Source organism: Rhipicephalus sanguineus, chromosome 3, assembly GCF_013339695.2.
Source record: "Rhipicephalus sanguineus isolate Rsan-2018 chromosome 3, BIME_Rsan_1.4, whole genome shotgun sequence".
Classification (NCBI taxonomy): Eukaryota; Metazoa; Arthropoda; class Arachnida; order Ixodida; family Ixodidae; genus Rhipicephalus; species Rhipicephalus sanguineus.
Genome location: NC_051178.1, coordinates 91,020,085 through 91,043,969, shown reverse-complemented (window position 1 = coordinate 91,043,969; position 23,885 = coordinate 91,020,085). Strand labels below are relative to the sequence as shown.

The 23,885-nt window shown below is 45.1% G+C and overlaps 1 protein-coding gene across 1 annotated transcript; it reads right to left on the bottom strand.

The window, feature by feature from the left end:
• Window positions 1-4,275: 4,275 nt before the first annotated feature.
• Window positions 4,276-5,414, bottom strand: LOC119385023 (uncharacterized). The gene is made up of 2 exons (XM_037652594.1): window positions 5,209-5,414; window positions 4,276-4,767 (listed from the first exon to the last, which is right to left on the bottom strand). The coding sequence occupies exons 1-2, from the start codon at window positions 5,276-5,278 to the stop codon at window positions 4,520-4,522; spliced, it is 318 nt and encodes a 105-aa protein (XP_037508522.1). The 5' UTR covers window positions 5,279-5,414; the 3' UTR covers window positions 4,276-4,519.
• Window positions 5,415-23,885: the final 18,471 nt, after the last annotated feature.

Here is a 23,885-nt window from a genome sequence, read left to right as displayed (position 1 = left end):
TTCGTACTATTCTACTGAACAATGTAACCACAAGTAGCAACGACAAATAAGAGCACACTAGAAAAAAGAAGCTGCAGCTATCTCTAACGTTGCTGGCATACGAGATGGAATACGTGTAGAACACGTGCAAACATTCAGAGTGCGCAGCCATTTCCTCTCACGCATGAATGATGTAGGGCGAGTTACATTTTTTTAGATGTTGTCTACATTACGTATGTCACAAAAAGAATCTATGCTTTCGTTTTGAGAAAATCTGGAAACTTCAAACAAGCCATCATGCAGCACCAATACGGTTCCGTAGAAGGACTGTGTTTTCTGAACTTATTTCCGCACACCACGAAAAAAAGAGGACATCTAGCCAGCTGTGGTTCCGAAGCTTTAATAGCCAGCGAAAAGTGCTATATCAACTCCAGTGTCATTAAATTTTCTAGATTCCGATATACGCCATTCTAAAACGGGGAAAAGAGGCGTTCTGAATGCTCCTTTGACACCATCGGCCACCCTCGGAATCCAATAGGCAAGAATGAAGAGAAGAAAGAGGACAAATGAAAGGAACAAAGAAAGAGAACGAAGGAGAGAGAGAGCAAACGGGAAAGAAAGAGAAATAAAGACAGAAAGAGCGAGATAAATAAATAATAGAGAGAGAAACAATGAAATAGAAGGAAGAATTCAAAGCAACCGATACAAAAAACAGATACTTAAAACATAGAGAAAGAGAAAGCAAGAGAAGAAAGAAAAAAAGCAAGGCCACCCCACTTCCGCTCTTCCTTCAGGCTTGATACCACTAGTGAGAAGCTGCCAGTCGTAACAAATCCTTTATAACAGGCAAACTGCGCTAAATACATGCGAAAGGGACCCTTAAAAGGTCCATCCCCAAGTTAATGACATTAAAAGAAAAGTTAACAGACTGTGAACATTGGGAAGTCTCCATGTCGCTGCGTCGGTGCAGTTGAATACACTCACTAAGGTTCACAGTACTCAGTTTTCACTTGAGGCTAAGGTTCACCAAGCCCTTTGCTGGTGATTATAATTTGTATTAACACACATGTAAATTATTGGATGTGGCCATGGTGAAGGTTAATGGCACTACTGAGCTGCTGTCAATTCGACTGCTTTATGTTTCCGGCAGAAAGCTTCTGTAACGTCAGCACTTTTTCTTCGTGCTGCACGTTTCCTGGTTTACTCTTACTGCACCTTCATAAATGGCCAATGTGGCAATTCGTACTATTCTACTGAACAATGTAACCACAAGTAGCAACGACAAATAAGAGCACACTAGAAAAAAGAAGCTGCAGCTATCTCTAACGTTGCTGGCATACGAGATGGAATACGTGTAGAACACGTGCAAACATTCAGAGTGCGCAGCCATTTCCTCTCACGCATGAATGATGTAGGGCGAGTTACATTTTTTTAGATGTTGTCTACACTACGTATGTCACAAAAAGAATCTATGCTTTCGTTTTGAGAAAATCTGGAAACTTCAAACAAGCCATCATGCAGCACCAATACGGTTCCGTAGAAGGACTGTGTTTTCTGAACTTATTTCCGCACACCACGAAAAAAAGAGGACATCTAGCCAGCTGTGGTTCCGAAGCTTTAATAGCCAGCGAAAAGTGCTATATCAACTCCAGTGTCATTAAATTTTCTAGATTCCGATATACGCCATTCTAAAACGGGGAAAAGAGGTGTTCTGAATGCTCCTTTGACACCATCGCCACCCTCGGAATCCAATAGGTAACCAGCCGTCATAAATATTCACTTTCATGTAAGTTGTTGACTCGTAAAGTGGAAAACGTTAGTCGAGAATAATTTTATTTAGTGATTGGCGATACAACGACAGTATAGGGGATGCCGAAACTGTGAAAGTATAGCTGTGAGACACATTCAAAGCCGAAAACAAAGTTGTTGAGATAAAAAATGAATTTACCGTAGTTTAAAAGGCCTCGAAACTGTGGCTGAACTAAGCAAAACAGCTAGAAAAAACAAGGCCTCAGTGAGCACCGTCGAGCACTCTACAAAATCAGAATGAAGAATACTGAAAGGGATCCTTTAACACTTTTTCAGTATGGCCAGAAAATGCTTCTTATCGATAGTCGAGGGTCCTGAAAACATGTGGGCAAACATAAAAAGTCACAGTTTCGCCGCAACGGCGAAGCAATGAATGCGACAGCAGAAAATTAGAATGTAACGCGAAGAACGGAAAGCAGCTCGAAATTGCCAGCGCGTCGCTCGAGCCCAAACGAGGCACGAAAGCAGCGCACACAGAACGACCGCGAACTGTCACAGTTGTTACTTATTTCTGCTTGAACAGCGCGCTCCTTTCGTAAACGCGTCAGGAAGTTTTTGTGAACTATTTTTTGTGGCTTTTATATGTATATATATATATATATATATATATATATATATATATATATATATATATATATATATATATATATATATATATATATATATCAACCCGGTCCTGTGCTTTCTGCTGCCGCGTTATACCGACAAACTTCTTAATCTCATCTACCCACCTAATTTTCTGTCTCCCCCTCACGCGTTTCCCATCTCTTGCAATTCAGTCAGTTACCCTTAATGACCACCGGTTATCCTGCCGACGTGCTACGTGCCCGGCCCATATTCATTTCTTCTTCTTGATTTCAACTATGATGTCCTTAACCCCCGTTTGTTCCCTGACCCACTCTGCTCTCTTCCTGTCTCTTAAGGTTACACCTATCATTTTCCTTTCCACCGCTCGCTGCGTCGTCCTCAATTTAAGTTGAACCCTCTTTGTAAGTCTCCAGGTTTCTGCTCCGTAGGTAAGTACCGGTAAGATGCAGCTGTTATATACCTTCCTCTTGAGTGATAGTGGTAGATTACCATTCATGATTTGATAATGCTTGCCGAATGAGCCCCAACCCATCCTTATTCTTCTAGTTATTTCACTCTGATGGTTCGGCTCCGCGGTTACTACCTGTCCTGAGTAGACGTACTCCTTTACAACTTTCAGTGTCTCGCCACCTATCGCAAAGCGCTGTTCTCTGCCAAGATTGTTCCACATTACTTTAGTTTTATGCATAAATATTTTCAGACCTACTCTTCTAATTTATATTTCTATATATATATATATATATATATATATATATATATATATATATGCATGTATGTATATGTATATGTACGGGCCCGGACGGCGACGCCAACGGCAAAAGCCAGCCGAGACTGTCCATATAATTGCTATTGCAATAATAGCCCAATAAGCGGCCAAAAATTTACAAGCAATTCTCTAAGACAGCTAGAAGTCGCTCGCTCTGCTCTCGAAAAACGACGCCATGAAAAATGACTGCGTTTTACGTACAAAGTCCGCGGCGATGGGCTGATTTGAGCGTCGTGAGGTGCGTAATTACCGCGGCCGCCGATGGATGCCGCGACGTGCTGCGCACTCGCTAATGATCAAATATATACCGAGCAGTGGTGCAGCCCCATGAAGCAAATCCAAATGACCTGGCGCTCTTCTAAGGAGACTGACTCTGCCGGCCCAAAGAATAAAGTAGGCTTTATCCATCGCCAGATGAAGCATTACCCTGGGCCCATGCAGCGACACTAAGAAAGGCTTAGACGCATTGTATACTCTGCCCGAGAAGGCTGGCCGCAATAATGAAAGACGAGAAGCTGCTAAGTGCATAACTGTGGCTAGCACACGCAAGCAAGACCACATATTAGGGGGGTGCCCCAACAACCCGCTCCCCGAGGAGCTCCTACAGCCATCTCCCTCACCAGAAGCTTGGGAGAGGTCCTTAAGGAGCACAAACTGGCATATACAGACCGGGTCGACGAACTGGTATGCTAGAGTTGCGGGTCCCTGTGTCCCAATCTAGTCCCCCGTCCAACCTGGCTGCCCCCTTTCCCCTCCACTTTATTATCAATAAAGTTTATTCCTCCTCCTCCTGATCAAAATTAATGTGGGCCGCCCTTTGAAGAAAAGAAATAACACAGGAAGTGGCCATGTTCATGACGCGCGCTGACCAAAGGACGTACCTTCTTGCCGCTGGTCATCCACCTACCCCCTCCCCACCCCCTGCTGCGCTTTCAGAGCGCTCGATGGCACGCAATTAGAGAGAGAGCGCTTAATGCGCGGTGCAAATCTCTTCATCTCCGCGCGTATTTCTGGATTCAGGAAATCTTTTTTTGCGGCAGTCGATTCGTGAGGCAATAAACGTCTTTAATGAAGCCATTCGATCACTACATGGACAAGTGTTGCAGGGCCCCATTAATAAATAGTGGAGCAGAATAAAGAGTGTATGTACTGCATACGACAGCAGCATTGCCAGCTTCATGAAAAACAACAAAGCGTGAAATACGAAGAGAAGATGGGTTTCACCAGATTAGACAAAGCTTTATTACGTTGAAAACTACGTGGTTCCCTGAAGATCACGCTTACAAACAAAGCTACTGGAAATGTGGTTTTGGAGGCTGCTTGTGGTCACACGATAGCGCTGCAGCTAGGCTTCATTTGTTTCACAGGGATATGTGTTTATCCTTTGTTCAACTTCTTGTGGACAACATGGGCGATCGCACCCTGAACAACGCCACGAATAATGATTGGCAGGATGTACTCGGAGCCTTCTTCACTCAAGACTTCGCCGTTTGCAGATGCGACCCGGAGGGCACTTATAAGGTGTTCTTGTGCATCTGGAGTCAGTGCAACGTCTTCTCCCTGCAAGAGTCGTCCCACAGTTTCCAAGGTCTTTCCTGCCTTGTCCAGTGCATCTGCTTCCGCCTCTGCACAAAAAGGGAAGCAAATTAAAAAAACAGCAATTTAATCATAACAGCTAATTCGGAGCGAGTCATCATCTATGCACTAGCTATCAGTACCTATGTGCATGCTATCATAACTACGGGTTCAGAGATGTGGAGGTTTTGCCAAAAATATTGTGCATTTTTCGCTCTGTATACATGTGCTAATGTATATAGACATTTGAAAACGACAACAGCTCTTAAGGAGCTTTATGTTGTATAACAGGTTACGCGCCTCTTTAGATTTATTTCCCCTGCGAATTCAAGTTTCATAAACTTGGTTCTCTATATTTCGTATGTAGCATACTGCATATCCCAACTGCGTGTCAGTTAGGATATGCAGTATACCTAACCTAACCAGTATATAGTGGTGCAAGCGTAGAACAGAAAATTGTGGAGACAAAAAAAAAAAAAAACAGTGCTCACCCTTCGAAAGAACAGGCTTGTGCACAGTCACCTGCGGTGCCCTGCATTTGCGGTCAGACTCGTGAAACATTAGAAAGGAAGTAAGTAACGAAATAGAAAAGAATAAGGCAGGTAGTTTAGCTTGGCGATGCGCTTACGGTAGGGAGACGTTAAAGTACACAGGACACAGTGTTAACAGGACGAGCGCGAACTTCAACTGGTTTTTATTACTCACGCGTAGACATATAAATCCTGTTAACACTGTGTCCTGTGTACTTTGTAACGTCTCCCTATCGTAAGCCAATCGCCAAGCCAACATGAACCAACTAGCCCCTTTCGTCGCATTACTGACAGGTAGGTTAACCAGAAAACTTCCACTGGCTACCCTACACGTGGGATAAGGGAAGGGGAATAGAAGGATGAGAAAGAGAAAGGAGGAAAGAGAAGAAGAAGAGGTTAACAACTAGTTGTAGAATGAGAAATACTTACAGTGTTGCACCATCTTTGTTGAGCATGAAAAAAAGCAGCAAATAAAGCAGTTGATGAGAACTCTTCATTTTTGCACCTTGTAGGTAAGTACGTATTCCGATCTGCACAACCTAACAGCTTATGGTTCAGTCTGTGCCAATATACTCAGGTGGCGAAATGCAAGGATGCTGAGCGCCGTTGCTAAATTTAAAATGGATATCAACTTTACCGTGTAGCTTCCGACTCTTCTACGATGCATACAAGTTCTGGTGGTCAGTATGTAAGAAACTCAACGTCGGAAAAATTCCATCGCTACTTATTTGCATTAGGAACATTGCGATAAGGCACTGAGTAATGTCACCGACGCCACTGTGCTGCTTGAAAGCATTAAAATATCAACATCCTGGGTAAAGCATGCGAGAAATAAGCGAAAGCAGTTCAGGAAGCAATAGCGCACACAATTGCATTGAGATGCATGAAAAGGGAACAGAATAAGTGTGCGTCATTACTTTTCTTGTATGTTTTTTTTTTCGTGTTGATGCAAGCAAACTCCTACCTATACTGCTGTTATAGAGTTCATTGATTCCTGTTTCTGATATATTACACTAATTGGTGCTTTCAAAATTAGATTACTCTCCTGCCGAGTCTGGTTTTAACAAAAAGCGAAAAGCTGACCCTACGTAACAAGACGTTCAGTGATTTTTTGTGAATTCGAAAAGTGGCTGGGCAGTCTTCTTATAATAACTATTTACTTAGCCATATAGAGGTCAGTCGAACATCTTAACCTTTACTCTTTATTTGCATGACTGCATTCTGTTTTAATCATCTGGATTTGTGTTATCGTTATATTGTACGTTGATAATGTGTACTGTATGTTTATAGTTCAGTGAGGCGCTGTAATACATGCACTGGTAACTCTTCCCGCACTTACAGGCTACGGCGACTAGGGAAATGAGCGTAAACCACAGAGAGGTCTTCATGGTGGGAGAATCTGCATGAAAGAATAAACGTTATGCCGTCGAACTTTACAGAAAAAAATGCTTTAGTTGTAGATCATTGAAGATCATGCTGTACATAAAATGATATAGTAATAATTAGGTGCGCAACTAGGTGGTGTTAATTATATGCCTTGGGAAGTCCAGACTATAGGATGAATACCAGTAAAAGTGTGCTAAGTAAATTTTTACTTCAGCTCGTGAAATCATTTACGCGTAATTGTTCATTGACATGGGCCATTGATGATGTACATAACAAGAATATTTTTACATGAAAATACTTGTAAGCGCAGGCACAGGGATGTAATTATACGAGTAGCCTGACATCAAACAGAACACTCACATAACTTTCATAAAACATGCATGCACAACTTTTTCTGCATAACACGAAAATAGCTCTTAAAATTCAACAACAGAGCCTGTTTTCTGGCCCTAACGAAATATGATGAGCGATGTATAATGTAATTGTAACACTCGGCAAAGTGTTCTGTAAAAAAGGTTAGTCTTACCAAGAAGTAAGGATTACAGGATGAGCATCAATATTGATAGCAATGGTATGACACAGCGCAAATGAGAGCGGACAAGAACACGCAACACACACGAGCGCTATGCCTTCCTATTGCTATGCACCAACTCGCCCGGATCAATGTCTTACTGCATCAATATTCGCCGCATTCACTGTAATAAGATATCCTTACACGCAGGACCGCAAATTACAACTACATGCAGCCTTCGAACACAAGCTCTATACTCACCGATTTTTCTCTCTTCGGGATAGCAGTGACACTGGCACCACGAAGATTGGGTTTGTTTTTATACTGTTTGCCGACAGATATTGCCTCGAACTATACAATGGAAGAACCGGGATTTCCCATCAGTAGTAGGTAGGTCAATGAAATGTAGAGGCGTGTTGGAGCATTCTGAAAATGCGATATCGCGTCGGCAATGCGCTGCGAAGCACAATACGAGTGATATGTGTGGAGAGCGTCACATGATATCGGGGAAACACTTGTCTCGTTACAGAAGCACTTTTAGCTAGAAAAGCAGATTACTCAAACCCTAATCACGAGTTAAATGCCTTTGTGAATGGGGTACATTGAGCTCGGCGAATCAAGGTTCCTTAGGTATTCTTACAAGTGAACTTACAAGTCGTTGTCCAAGTGAACGCAGTTCCAAGTAAGCTCAGTGAACACGCTTTGTGAACTAAGTTGTCTCGAAATGTGGAGAGAGAGAGAGAAATGTAATGCGGAAAGGCAGGGAGGTTAACCAGAAAACATATCTGGTTTGCTACCCTGCACTGGGGAAGGGTAAGGGGAGACAGAAAAGTCAGAAAGAGAGGAATGGGATAGGGAGGGAGGGAAGCACAAACACACACATACACACACAGGAGTGTGTATGTAATGAGTACTGAGTGTTCCGACCCTTGGAAAATGCTCAATCCAAGGTTTGTGCGCACAAGCCAAAGTGTATTGCGTCCTAAAGGACACATCACCACCTCGGATATCAAGGTTAATATCCGGAAAAATTTCACGTGTGACACTGACAACTCCACACATTAACTAAAGTGTTCTGCTTGTAAATTGCCCTACGTTATACGAATAGAAACGGCTTTTAGATAACATCTTAACAACCATATTTGTTATTTTGCTAATTTTTGTAATCGTCCACTATGAAAACACGTGCGGGCTAGTCGACTGTTTCATGAAAACACCACAGAAACCACTCGATGTACTTTCTGTCACCAACATCAGACAAAACCTGAACCATTATGCTTAACTCATGAGTTTAAACTCGTAACTTCTGATAACAATGAAACCGCTGGCAATCTTTCCTGGTTACTTTGTTGCTATCATAAATCCTCGTGATTTTTTTCGCCTCCGATTATTGTTGTCACACGTGTACTTTCCAATATCGCTTTATTGGTCGCATCTGCTGAATGCAGAAGTTTTCAGAGGGACACGTTGATTATATGTTGGCTGACACAACCATTATGACATGATAGACACAACCATTATGAGTTTTCAATATCTGATAGAGGAACTCAGAAAGCTTACGTTTTCTGAGAGCTACCCATCCGTCAACAATTAAACAATAATATCTGGGATTTAACGTCCCAAAACCTCGATATCATTATGCAACGCCTCCTATATATAGGAAGATTCCTGCCGCGTGAGCCAAAAACCTCCTGCGTTACCCTTTCCCTCCTTCACCGTTTCTAATCAGGGCAGTAGCTCGCGATCCTTGAGGTGGCCGCTTGGAACACGCATTTGCGCATGCGCACATTACCCCACTCGACGTCACACCACGCCAGCCCCTTTAAAAACGATAGGGCAGTACGTGGCGCCATCTCTCGACAAGCGACCACAACTCAAGGCAGGACGGCTACAATGGGATAGCCAGCCACTCCGCAGGCATCGTTCTTGAGGAGGCGTTAGATTATGAGGGATGCCGTAGTGGAGGGCTCCGGAAATTTAGACAACCTGGGGTTATTTAACGTGCACCTAAATCTAAGTACACGGGCTTCAAACATTTTCGCCTCCATCGAAAATTGCAGCCACAGCCGCCGGTATCCGATCCCGCACCTTCGGGTCAGCAGTCGAGCGCCATAACCACTAGACCACGGTGGCAGGGCTGTCAATAATTAATGTCTCAATCTTTTGCGTAAAGTAAAGCATGCTTTTATGATAATAGCGAGCACAGATTACATGAACAAAACATCAACATTGCATTTTACACCACACTTATAAGACAAGATTGGTTGTCGTTTTTCTGGACGGCAACAAGCACATATGAGTCAAATTTTTGAAATTTCCAACGGTATGTTCCACTTCAAGCACGCACTTAACAACAGACAGCAGACACAGGAACTTTCACCTGAATATTGGTGATCTTTCATTGCGAACAACAGGGTAAGGCAAAATGGTGGCACGCCCACATAAAGTAAAGACAGAAATGTGTATTGTTTTCATTGTAACCAACAAATCTTTATTTATGGAAATAGCATGCTATCCTTAGCAATCACTTTGAACCGCTGCCTTTTATGTGTGGTTCTGGGATGAATGTCATACAGCGCATATAGCGCTGAAACATGTCCTCAGCCCTTATTACGCTTCTTGTGGACAACGTGGTCGATGACACCCTGGGTGACGCGGCGAATCATTGGCAGGGGCGGGATGTACTCAGAACCGTCTTCACTCAAAACTTCGTCAAAGTTAGATGCAACCCTTAGGGCCTTAATCAAATCTTCCTGCCCCTCGTCGGTCAAGGCGACATTCTCGCCCTGTAGTAGTCTTCCCACAGTTTCCAGCGTCTCTCCAGTTTTTTGAAGTGCATCTTCCTCAGCCTCTGCACAAAGGGTCAGGGTATTGAAGATCAACAAATCAGTGGATTCAAATATAAAGCGTTTCTATACAGGGCCAGCACTTCGCGATAGCTACAGTGGCTATGTACAGGTTGATTCATACGACGATCAGCAGCGGCAGTCAGAGTGTCGGAACGAAATGTTTTTCGTTTCAGTTTAAGTTTCGTTCCGCCGGAAGAAGTTCGGTTCTGTTTCTGTTCCGAAACGAAAAAAAGGGCGTGTAACGGTTTTTAACGGTTTTCTTTTTGTATGCAAACATTTGAACTTAAGGTAATCATAAAACATTAGATTTGTGAACTAGTTACTTGCCCTCCCCTTAAGAAAGTGGGAATGGGGTAAAACACGTTCTTCTCACATCTTCAGAGGAGCAGAATTAACTGTATCACGAATTCCTACCTACTACCACAAACGAGTACACATTTCAACGTCATAGAATTTATTTCCTCAAAAGTAAATTACGATTTTTCTACCGGGCTCAATGCTTTGTGCCAATGGAGTGAGCACGATCTCAGAAGCAGCACGCCATTAAGTGTACTCTGATGTGCGAGACCGCTGTTTTCTTAAAAAAAAGTCTTCAGGCCTGCACGGAACACGCAGCACAGTCACAGCGAAAGCTGGAAAAGCCGCTTTTCTAGAGCCCGTTGTAGACTCTCATCTGGCAACTAATACAAGTACACATGCAAGTGTTGGGGATGTAGGAGACTCCGGACTCTGTGATGGTTATTGAAGGGTCTTTATTAAACTACGCGACCCGAAAACAAAGGGCCCCAGGCCCGATTGAGTATGCAAGCGGTTTTCCGAGCAGCTTCTCTCGTTGGCTGCCGGAGGTGGACTCCCCGTGGCCTCGTCGACGCTCTCTCCCTTCCACGACGATCACGTGACCCGGCCGCGGCTTCCAGGCGCCAGCTCCTGGGGTCGAAGGTCGAACACATCGACGCTTGGTTCCAAAGCAAGGGGCGCGATGACAGGCAAACACCTCTCGCCCCCCCCGTAACCGCTCGAGGGAAGAGCCGTGGTCTGTTCACTATTAGTTTAACGACCGACGCGGCGGTCTCAGGCTCGCGGGGTGCGCGGAAACGGCGTGAAGGCATCTCGGGCTTCAACACCGATATATCTTGAACGGAGAGTCCGCGAAGCTGCTGTCACGCAACAAACTCCTCCCCCCGATGAAGTCCTTCGTCGAGGCTGCTTCCGCCGATGCAGGGTCGAAAGAAGGAAACACGAGTGTAGGTTGCAGAAACACTGCTCTTCACACACGCACGAGCACCAACACACACATTCGCAAACGCTCGGGACTGGCAGCGCCCAAACGACCTGGCTGCCAGACAGTTTACTGAGACCTCTTGCTCGTTTTTTTTTTCTTATTTCTCTCTGGTGTATTCGGCTTCTCGAGTAAGAAGACGTACCATAGTGCAAGGTTACACAAAAACAGGTGGTCGTTCCACAGAATTGCCCTCAAGCCACTTAGAACTCTCGACTCAAACCATCTGCGTTTTTGTTCGCACTTCCCTTTCTGTATTTAACTTCGAAGTTGAACTCTTGCAGAATAAGGCTCCATCTCAGTAGCCGGCCGCTTTTTCCAGACATTTCTTTAAGCCATGACAGGGGGCAATTATCAGTCTCTACCGCAAATTTGGTCCCTTCGAGATAACAGCGCAGTTTTTGAATCGCCCAAACAATACACAGACACTCTTTTTCCGACGTGCTGTAAGCCTCTTCCCGCGGGGTCAATTTCCGACTGAGGTACAGCACGGGGTGTTCCTCACCCTGCTCGTTTATCTGGGAAAGAACGACACCAAGACCACGATTACTAGCGTCGCCCTGGAGAATCAATTGGCGACTGAAATCAGGTGAAGCCAAGACCGGTCCTAGAGATAGAGCGTTCTTCAATTTTCAAGACTGCTTCCTCTTTTGCATTAGTCCAAGTGACCTTTTCCGGTTCCATCTTCCTCAAACTATCCGTTAGAGGACTCGCGAGTTGGGAGTAGCTCGGTATATAATGTTGATAATATCCGGCCATTCCCAGAAATGATCGAACATCTTTCTTCGTCACGGGCTTCGGAAAGTTTAGTATTGCTGCTACCTTCGCTTTCATCGGCTCGCGCTTTCCGCGTCCTATCTCGTGACCCAGGTAAGTGACACTGGTTCGCCCCAACTGGCACATCTCTGCCTTTACTGTCAAGCCTGCTGCTCTGAATCTATCAAGTACTTCCCTCACGTGTTCCAAGTGGGAACTCCAGTCATTCGAAAACACAGCTACATCGTGCAGGTAGGGCAATGCGAATTCACTAAGTCCCTCCAGTACCCGGTCCATCAATCTTGAAAAGCAAAATGGTGCGTTCTTGAGGCCAAAACTCATTGTCACAGGTTGAAAAGTACCGAAAGGCGTTATAAAAGCTGCATAGCGACTGGCTCTTTCGGTTAAAGGTACTTGCCAGTAGCCTCTCACTAAATCAAAAGTAGATATAAACCTTGCCTTGCTAACCAGCTCCACTCTTTCTTCAATGTTCGGCAAAGGGTAAACCTCGTCCTTAGTGATCGCATTTAACTTTCTCTAATCCACACAAGGTCGTGGATCCTTTCCCGGTACTTCTACCAACATCAACGGAGAGCAGTAATCGCTGCTTCCTGGCTTGATCACTCCTAGTTCAAGCATGCGGCTGATCTCACTTTTCATAATCTCTTGATTCCTTGGTGACATGCGATAGGCTTTAGATGTAAATGGAACTTCTGATGTTAGTTCAATGTCGTGTGTCACCAAGTGTGTCCGTCCCAGCTTCTCCGCGAAGCATTCGAGGGAGTCCTCTATGACTCTCCTTAAATCCTCCATTTGCTCATTGTTCAGCTCACTCTTATCCACAGAGTGCGCGATGATTTGTTCTACCGTCGGAGCCATTTCGCAGAGAAAGGAAGGCACCTCCGTAGTAACGTCCTGAGAGTGATTCAAGGCAATGCTCACCATCTCCCTCCTTTCAAAGTATGGCTTTAACAAGTTCACATGATAAACTCGCTCTTCCTGCCTCCGTCCGGGTAACCTTACCAAGTAATTTACCTCAGACACGAATTCCATTATCTCAGCCGGTCCGTCCCAGAGGACCTCGAGCTTGTTCTGCCTACTCGGGCGCAATATCATCACCTTGTCGCCAACTTTGAATGTCCTCTTTCTCGCATTCTTATCGTAGTAGCGCTTCGCCGCTTTCTGGGCTTCCTTCAAGTTGGCCTTTACAATCTGTCGAGTCTCATTTAATCTTCCCATTAGTTCAACTACATATTCTACCACACTCTTATCAAGCCGTTTGTCTTCCCAAAGTTCCCGAACTAGCTGCAATGGGCCCCTAAGATTTCTTCCATACACGAGTTCTGCAGGAGCAAACCCAGTCCCTTCGTGCGGCACAGTGCGCAAAGCGAAAAGCGCGCCTGGAAGACAACAGTCCCAGTCTACTTTTCGCTCATGGCACAACGCTCTCAGCACTTTCTTAAGCACAGCGTGCCATCTTTCGACACTGTTGCTTTGTGGGTGATACACGGAGCTGTGTAAAATTTTGATTCCGCATTTCTCAAGAAATGTGGTCGTAAGTGCACTCGTGAAAGTCGTCCCTTGGTCTGATTGTATCTCCGCTGGGAAACCAAGGCGAGAAAACACTGTCAATAGGGCATCTACTACCTGCACTGAAGTAGCCTCTCTTAGCGGTATGCCTTCAGGGAATTTTGTTGCTGGACACAACATAGTCAATATGTACTTGTAACCAGCCTTGGTCTTAGGTAGGGGTCCAACAATATCAATAACAACCCTTGAGAACGGTTCTGAAATTATAGGCACCTTCACCATTGGGGCCTTCCTTTTGTCGTTGGATTTACCCACCTTCTGACACGTCTGACATGTTCGTACGAATTCCTGTGCATCTCTAAAACAACCTGGCCAGTAGAATTCCTGGAGTAGCCTCTTTTTAGTTTTTTTTCACTCCGAGATACCCTGCCCACGGGTGATCGTGGCAAAGACTCAACAGATCCTTCCGATAATCGGCTGGAATTACTATCTGATCAAAGCTTCTGCCTCGTTTGTCTTTGTAATGTCGATAAAGGATACCATCTCTTTCCCTGAACTTAATGATACTCTATGAGACGCCTTCGCCTAGGCTACTGCACACGACCTTGAGCGTAGGGTCGTTTTTCTGTGCGGCCCTTAGTGTATCCCGACCAACATTCAGTAGTTTATGTAGAGAAGGTGCAGTTGGTCTTACCAAGGAGCCTTCGTCCTCGGTTTCGGTGAGCCTTTTACGCCCAGCGCCTTTCTGCGGGCGCTCCGCTTCAGCATCAATTTGATCTTTTCCGGCACTCACAGGTACCTTGACCTCCGTCTGCTCCGCTACGTTTCCCCCAATTACTGGTTCTTCCAGTTCAGGTTCCTCTTTCCCGTATGAATAACGCAACTGCACTGAAAGCTGTCTGGCTTTCGATCGCGTCAGCGCAAGCAGCTGTGCATCCACGTCAGCAAACTTTTTTCCCTGCTCATTCAAAAGCGACTCGGATTTATTTGAAAAAAGGTATGGATACCCCTCGGGCAACGCTTTTGATACCGCTGCCACTGTTTCTAAAGTACCGAATGGCCCCTCAATTTCAACTTTTGCCATTGGCAGGCACACAGTCCTCACTGACTGCTTGACGTATCCAAGCGCATTCAGAAACGTAGTCTTTACTTGACACGTACTTTGGGTGGACCACGTCCATGGTGGCCGCTGAGTCCCTAAGTACTTTACACTTCTGGCCATTTACAACTAGATCTTTGGTGTACGGTTTTAGTAGCTCGTTGTTACTGGGATCACTGCTTATTATGGTCGCGAATACACGCTTTTCCTTTCGGCAATTTCTGGCAAAGTGTCCCGCTTCTTTGCAAATGTAACAAATGGTTGGCCGTCTCTTTTCCAATTCCTCTGACTGACTCTCTGGCCCCTTTCCTCGGACTTCCTGTTCTTTGTTCACGCTAGCACTAGGTTGCGATGAATTTAGCTGCCCTTTGCCCTCTCTGTCCCGCATACCTCGCGGTCCTTTATAATAAGGCTGCTGCCCAGGGTGAACCTTTCGATAGCCCTGACTGCTTAGGTTAGTCCCTTTGAGGCCACGACTCGCCACATACTCATCCGCAAGTTGCCCTGCCTTCTTCACACAGACACCGACTTGTCTGTCTCTCACCCAAAGGCGTATGTTGTCCGGCAAGCACTCATAGAACTGCTCGAGACAGATTAAATTCTGAAGCTTGCCGAAGTCGCCCTCTGCACTAGAGCCCTTTATCCATTCGACCAAGTTATCATTAAGGCTGCAAGCAAATTCAACAAAGGTTTCATTCGCTTTCTTTCTTCCTGTTCTAAACCTTCTTCTAAACTCTTCGGTCGAGAGCTTATACTTGGAAAGCAGGCTTGACTTCACCAAATCATACTCGCCTGCTTCACCAGCGCTAAGACGAGCAACAACTTGTGACGCCTCCCCCGGAAGCAACGCAAGCAACCTTTGTGGCCAAGTGTCGCGGGTGAATGAATGTCTCTCGCACATGCGTTCGAAATTCACAAGGTAAAGACCGATGTCATTCCCCACACTGAACGGCTGAAGCAAACTAGTCATCTTTACATGGTCGGACGAAGCGGCTGCCACACTCGCTCCCGACGCCAATCTCGCTTGCTCGAGCATTATCCTTTCGAGTTCAAGCTCAATTTTCCTCTGTTCTCTCTCAAGCTCTAACTCAGCTTGCCTTTGTTCCCTCTGTTCTTTCCTTTCTCTAGCTTCTGCCCGTTCTTTCTCAAAGCGGCATATCTTTTCACATGCCTCTGCGATTTCGTCCTCTTCGAAATCAACTTCCTGAATTGCGCAGCGGATCTCGGGTTTCCTCATTTTCTGACTAACTTCCACACCGAGCTCTTCCGCCAGAAGCAGCAATTCGTCTTTTGTTAGCTTCCTTATATCCATGGTAAGCAAGAGCCGACTACACCAACTTTCGAAATAACCACACACCCTGTTGTGGCAAACGAAAATTAATATGCCCGATTGAACCCGGTTCTAATCGTCTGGCAAACAGTGGTCGTTCAAGCACTCACCGATACCACGAGCGTGCGATGGCCTGTCTCCCGGAGACGTTGCCTCATCTGCCGATCCCAGATCGACGACTTGCTCGTTGTGGAGCCTTCGCCGCTTGCCTCGTCTGCGTAGTGGAACCCGATGATCCCGGATCGTCGAAGTTCCTTCCCTTCAGCAGGTGTCCGCCAGCCTTCTTCTCATCCCACCGCTGCCAACCAGTCTGTTGGGGATGTAGGAGACTGCGGACTCGGTGATGGTTATTGAAGGGTCTTTATTAAACTACGCGACCCGAAAACAAAGGGCCCCAGGCCCGATTGAGTATACAAGCGGTTTTCCGAGCAGCTTCTCTCGTTGGCTGCCGGAGGTGGACTCCCCGTCGCCTCGTCGACGCTCTCTCCCTTCCACGACGATCACGTGACCCGGCCGCGGCTTCCAGGCGCCAGCTCCTGGGGTCGAAGGTCGAACACATCGACGCTTGGTTCCAAAGCAAGGGGCGTGATGACAGGCAAACACCTCTCGCCCCTCCGTAACCGTTCGAGGGAAGAGCCGTGGTCTGTTCACTATCAGTTTATTGACCGACGCGGCGGTCTCAGGCTCGCGGGGTGCGCGGAAACGGCGTGAAGGCATCTCGGGCTTCAACACCGATATATCTTGAACGGAGAGTCCGCGAAGCTGCTGTCACGCAACACAAGGTAGACGCTATGCCATAAATCATGTATTTTTCTGAACTAGCGAAGCACCCACTATGCCATTTTTCGTGATTCTTCAGAGAATCGTCGTACCCGCTACATATCTATAAGGTATTATGTGCACTTTGTGCCGTGGCTGATTACGATGAAGAATTATGACTGATCACTTTGAAACGGGTTGCAAGCATTCAAAGACGGACTCGTTGCACAATTCGCATTGTCTGACGCCAGGTTGCTATTTCACTCTTCTGCCATGCTATATTATATATGTTAACCCGCTTCCTTGCCCGACATGACGCCTGTATACAGTATTTTGGCGAAGGAGTTACAAGCACCAGCTTGGCACTGTGGTGGAATACTCAACTGCCACGCATAGGGCGCAGGTTAAAATCTCATCCGATCCTATAAAGTTGTTTATCATTTTATTTTTTCTTATTTCAAGCGATAGCGGTTACGGACACTGGCGGCGGCGGACACCTATGGCGTCAAAATCAGCTGTTGCGGTTCCGTAACAGCTTTTGCTGTAACAAACTTCAGCGCCGACAATGCCCTCTCCACGCTGGCCTTCGTGAGAGGCGCCGAAAAGTCCACTTGCGTTAATATAAACATCTCTGGCTGCCACCGTTTTCGTTTTTTACCGAATTTCAACATGTCTTTGCTTTCAACATGTCTTTGCCTGAGGTACGTGCGTGTACTATACCCTTAGATATGCGTAGTTGCTCACGTTGCACGACCTCAGTTGTTCTGGAGTGCGAAGTTTCCTCGTGAACCGAAAAACATAAAACAAAATCGCCTTCACTGCGGAACGAAATGAAAGACTCGGTTACGTTTTCGTTCCGGTCAGAAATGGCGTGTTATTTTCGTTTTTTCTTTTTTTGTTTTGGTTCAGTTCCGACACATTGGTGCCAGCTAGTGAAGTTATGTGCGCCGTGCAAATGATTTCAAATGTATCCTAAATAATATGGCGGAAACTGATCGCAGAAAGCCCATAGCACAATCCTGTTTGATTGCAACATCATCGTTTAAAAATATGTGGTGAATACCAACAGTCCGAGAGCGCACGTACACGGGGATGTTTGTAGTAGTACATAATATTTATGTCATAATCAGTGGTTTTCTTTTGTGTCTGTAATCTTTGAGTGACAGTCCTCCTTGCACCACAGTTATAACGAACATCAGCTAACTCCCCCAGTTTTCCACCTTACGAATTCTAACAGTGAGGCTTCATGCAGCGACATTGAGGCATAATTCAATTTGTGCGATGTCAAGTTTTTTTCTTGTCAAATTGTCCTACTAGGTTACCATGTTCGTAGATTTCAAAGAATGCAATTGCGGAATGTCATAATCAACAAACAATAAATAAAATCCCGGAAAAACGTTTTTATGGCGTTGCGTTAAAAAGACACGCGAAATAGATTCCAATAAAAACAATAGTCGCGTTGAGTAACATGGCACTGCAGACAGTTCATCTAGGAAAAAGAAATATCAGAACGAGTAACGTAAGAAAAATACTTAGTACTCACGCTTGGAAACGGTAGCCTTGTGCGAGGTCTGCTGTGGTGCTCTAATTTTGGAAAAATGAAATGTACAAAAATATCCTATTAAGAATCGTTCGCGTACAAATGTTCTTACGGATATCACATCACCAGGGGCAAATACTTAGTGTTGCACCATCTTCGTCGGGCATGAAAAATGAGCAAACAAGCAAAATAAATAAGTACGAAGAATTCCGAAACTTGCTGATATAGCAAACAAGAAAGCAGACAGATAAGTTGAAAAGAAATGCATGTGGTTGGCTGGCATATGCCGAAAGAATGCAAAGGGAAAATTAAAAAAGAAAGAAGGAATCTTCTAGGAAATAAATATTCTAACATTCTATGTTTGGAAAAAACAGGAAATGTTCGGATTTCTAAATTGAAGGAAGATGGCATTATACGCGCTTTGGCGAGCAAACAGTGATATGTCCAATGCACAATCAAGGCGTAAATGTATTCACGTTTGTTTATGTAAACAAGTCCAAAGCAGAACCATCTTCTTTTAACTCGTAAGAAACTATAGGGTTTGAATAGCATTTATTTTGCTGGTCTGCTGCAATGTTGCTGAAATATCAGACTGAAATTAGAATTTTACTACTCATTCACCCGCTTTTGCATTATTCCATGCTGAATTGTGCAGTCAGCGTAGCACTTTCGAATCACTGTTTACAGCACACCACACGAAATGCGTATGTAAAAGACATTCGCACTTACAGGCTAGTGCGAATAGGGAAGCAATGGTCGCCCATAAACAAGCCTTCATGTTTAAAGAATCTGCATGATAGTTAGAAATAACATGTGACGTCTCTGTTTCTTTGCAAGGGTAAACTACATTTCATTTTTTATGCATCTTAATTAAGGTTGCAGTCAAGACGGTAAAACATTATTTGTTAATTGACAGCCTGTCAGCGGAAATGCAATTTCTAGGATTACGCATGGAGTAGGCACTCTAGAGAAATTTATTGAATCAATCATTTGTAGTGCAGATTTCTACGTTATGGTAAAGTACACGTGTGCAGATTTACGCAATGGAAAGTGACACGAGAAGAAAGAGCTCCAAATATAAAAGAGTTTCCCCTTGAAGGATGCTCATTTAGTCACGACTGCATTTATATAGTTATGTCATTGCCACGAGCGAATAATGAACTCTTCCCATTCCTAGATGTTTGAAAAGGTTAAGCATAACTTTATTTTAAGGCTACTTTGTTAGTGTCCAAGTCTCCGCATCGTAAGTTAGTCGAAATTAGAGATTCCTTGGGAACATTAGCAAATATCTTTTGCGAATATATGCAGTGGTATTTAAATACGACAAATGGTTCACAAGTAGCAATTTGTGGCATGCAGATTTCTGGAGAAAATGGACCACTCTTTCATGCGTTTCATAAGGCAGTAACATGCACACATATCGTAGGGAATGCTAATACACACCTTTTTGCTCGGTTGTCGTGAGGGAGCACTTTCCTGCTTGACAAATGTTCGGCGTGTCTTACATACTATGCGAAGAGAGATGATACGGTAAACAACACAATGTGATCTCCGGGGGTTTCCTATCACGAGTGTTTACATGAGCGAAATATGAGAAGGGTGCTGACTGAATTCAGGAGATATTGTATCGATACTGTGAGGCATTGCAGAAGAGTATACATGAATAAAACAATACAGAGGTAAGCACCTAATGCAAGCGTCCTTTTATCAATGAGTTCATTCGGAGGTCAGCTGATTAGTTTCAGTAGACCGCGTAGCCAGCGTAAATCAATTGGTCGAAGTAAGTTTGTTGATTCCATCAACGAACTGGCTTCGGCCAAGGAAGCAAGTTCAAGGAAAGGTGGTTCCAGGCGACGCTGTTATGAACAGAACATTCATTAGACAATTTTTCGCAACGAGGTAGTAGGCCCACCTCATGGAAATGATACCTGCTCTGTCATATGTAAAGAGGTGAATGAAACAGGCCGCCCTTCAAAGAACTGTTATAATGATATACATTTTCGAAAAAGCTTAAGGCGAGATCATTTCTGGCGCAGCGAAATAGGACAGAAGTTCAGGGGGGCCTTCAAGACGGGACACTAGAATGAAACGAATAATTCCATAAGGATTCGTGATTCTGACGGACTTCGAAAACTAGAATAAGAGAGAACGAGAGAGAGAGAGAGAGAAAAATAACTTTTATTCGCACCTGTGAGAAATGACGATGGACAAGGCTTTAGCCTTAGCCCTCTATTATACCTTATTACTCAACCAGGAAGCAGAAGAGTAATGTAGTCATTGGTAATGCCCTGACCGCCGCTAGGTCTCAAGGAATTCTGCCTGACACTTAATATGAGAGAAGAATGCTCGCTGGGGATGCCGGGATAAAGGTGACGATGTGCGAAATAAAAGTATTTGTCCTGCGCAAAAAAATGCGGCCAGATTGCACTAATTCGTGCAAAGCATGGCACAGCGAAGCACGGACCCATCGCCGCTCGTACTCCCCGTCGACCGACACGTGCGTGGCTTGCTCCTCGGGAGTACGCACTTTTTCAGGATGCCCCATGACTCTCTGGACAAGATCGAGCGCTGCTAGGCTATGTACAATAGAGCGGAGGATATGTACTGTAGTACTGTAGGGTGACGCTGCTAAGTCTCCGTCAGTGGGCGTGGCTTAGATACTGCGCATGCGTGGCTTGGCTAGGTGGTGCTGTATCTGGTCGCTAGACGACGCGATGCTTGCGTCGTCTTTCTACTTCTTTTTTTCCCTCTCTCTCTCTCTCTAATACTTTCTCTCTCTTTCGTTCATCTCTTTGTCTCTATTTCGTTTTCTTTCGACATTTCTTTCTATTTCTCTCTTTCTCGTTATTCCTGTGTACGCTTTCCTCTCTCCACTCCTCCGTTCCCTCCTTCTCACCATCACACCTCTCCTCCTCACGCCACTTGCCTTTCCCACCCCCTTGCTACACTATTCTATACAAGACTAGGCTATGATCTGCTAGCGTGCCTGGATAGCCGAGTGGTTAGGACGCTCCCCTTCAAATCGAGGGTACGCAAGTTCGAATCCCGCATCATCATGAAGAATGTTTTTTCGGCAAGAATTTTTCTCTTTCTTTGTATCTTTTTTTCCGTTTCTCTGTTACTCTCTTTCTTTTCCTATCTCTCTCTTTCTCTGTGCTTCTTGCCTCACCCCTCAGGGTTATTACAGGCCACGCCGCAGCAGTAAGTAGCGGGATTTGCCCGAATTCTGTGGCGCATATCCGTAAAGGATGATGGTAGTTTTCGGGCACAACCACACATTGTGCGCCGACCTGGAACCGCTTCACTGTTATTGGCGATCGTGTGCTCTGATTGAAGAGAACCATGTCAAAGATGAATCCAAATACTCCTTCAGTCCTTAAAGCACATTTGAACATTTCAGCGAACGAGGTTGGTGAGGTTACATTAATGCAATTTCTCCGCACCGGTTGTCTTTTGATTTGCTCGTAAGCTGCACAACATCTTAACTTCTCTTATAAGCAGAATACGTGTTACGGAGGATTGTGAATTTGTAAGAACTAAGAACCGTGTTACTGCGGTATGAACATGCGATTTACGAGACACTCGATTATTACACAAAATCACCGTAAAAATCCGTCAATCTAGTTTCCGCTCTCATCGCGAGAAAGACATTCGAGAAATGTGTGTAGTTCACAATTTTAGAGCGGTTACTTCTGAATACAAGGAAAGTGCTCACAAGCTTTCCTTTTTACCCGTTAAGTTTGTTAAACGCGTTTGACATTCGTTGCCACTTTTATTATAGATATATCTATTGATAGGTATAGATTTTCCTATCACTTTATTAGTCGCATTCATTTAATGTTGACTTTTACAAATAGATAGAGACATACATGTTGGCTTCGTATTTTCAGGCTGTGAAGCTAACAATTCAAGAGTGGGCACCAAGTACCTATTTATTGGCTACGTTATATTGTACGCCCTAAAACGCGCATATAAAGTCAACGTTCTCACATGTCCTTGAATTGGCACCAGTACCACGGCCGCTACATAAAAAAACAGGTGCGGCCTGCTGCGTCGCGTCGCCGTCAATGGGCGAGCGCGGGTCGGCTGAGCGGCAGCTGTTTTGGGTGAGGGCGCCACAGGCACGGTCCGCAAGGCAGACGCTGGTTTGTGTTACTATGTGGTCGCCTCAGGATTTTTGCGTGTCCGTGTGCTTTCTCGTGTCTTTCTTGTGTGTGACCGCGCGTGTGAGCAGCTTGCCTCACGTTTCCTGCGCATGAGTACGGTTTTTTGGTGTGCGCGTGTGTGGCAGACGGTTTTTTTAGCGATGTGATGACGCGAACCTGTTGTGTGCCGCTGTGCAACTCGAACGTGTGAAAAGACGCTACTCTGAAGTACCACGTATTCCCATGCGATCTACAGTGTCGGGAAGCGTAATATTCGTAACAGAGCACTTCTTTCTGTTACAAACGAGCGCTAAAACAGCCGGCGCCGCCGCATCCTCACTACAGCATCAAGCCACTGCGCTGACTGCTACTGCTGCTACCCCCAACGGGTGCGCGCAACGAAAAAAAAAGAAAAGCATCAAAAGGCGCCCGGGGCGAAACCGTACCCTCTCCACCGAGAACGCCGTCGCGGTCGCGACAGCCTAACAGCCACGCAGATTGGGAGAATTCAAGAAATCAAAGTGGAACCGACCGATTCCGCAGACGAACCGGCGACGGAATCCCTTTCCCCTAGCTGTCGCTGCGCTACGTGCTACGAGCCGAACAATCACTTGGAGTGTTCGCGAAACCGGGAAGGATCCAAACGAGAGACGACCGAGGGTAGGACGGCAGGGTGAAGTCGTCGAAGAAATTATGTTGTTCGTGTGAGTCGTGTAGTGCGGTCAGTTGATCTTGGATAATCGAGTGATGACACCGTGGGAGCACTGTTTAGAAGAGTCGCCGAATGACGGTGACCAGAGCTGGATATTGTTTGAGTGTTTCATGGAAGAGAAATATACGAGAAACGTTCGAAGAGTTGTGGGCTGCACACGTTTGGTGAATATTCAAGGCCTTTAACTGTTCTTGGATAGTTTCTAATGGATGAGAGTGCATTTGTAGCACGGTAAGTTTGTCCCCGTTGTTTTAAACACCATCTAAGTGATGTTGTGAGTTGCAATTTATACCTGCCGAGTGTGGATGTTTGCGTGGTGCTTGTACTGCTAACTCAGAATATATTTTGTTTGTATTGTCAACTCTTGGCTCTAACTCTTGCTTTGGACCACAACCGGCATTAGTTGGCGCACTAAAAGGACCTACATTTAAATTGTGTGTGCTTTCGTGGTGCGTTTCGGTGGGCCGATAAGTCAGCCCTTGGAACTTTCCCGGCGACTGCCTGTCCATTAACGGGATCAGTGACTGAGTGACACTTTTCATTTCAGTTGAGTCAAACGGGCAGCTTTCATGGAGAGTATTGAGGCCCACTCTACAAAAAGATTGGTACTCCAGGGCAAACTGTTCACATATGTGGGGTAATCGGCAGTTCTAATAACGACTTCAATATTCAACCTGTAATGTGCAACTATAAAACGCCTTATCTACGGCCTGATTGGAGTAAGTGTCGGGCGTACAAACGC

What these genes read in the sequence shown, in the direction of transcription:
- LOC119385023 (XM_037652594.1), bottom strand. Translation starts at nt 5,278, where the DNA reads ATGTTTCACGAGTCTGACCGCAAATGCAGGGCACCGCAGGTGACTGTG. An exon ending in CAAGCCTGTTCTTTCGAAGG is followed by an intron (nt 4,768 to 5,208) that starts GTGAGCACTGTT and finishes CTTTTTGTGCAG; the next exon opens with AGGCGGAAGCAGATGCACTG.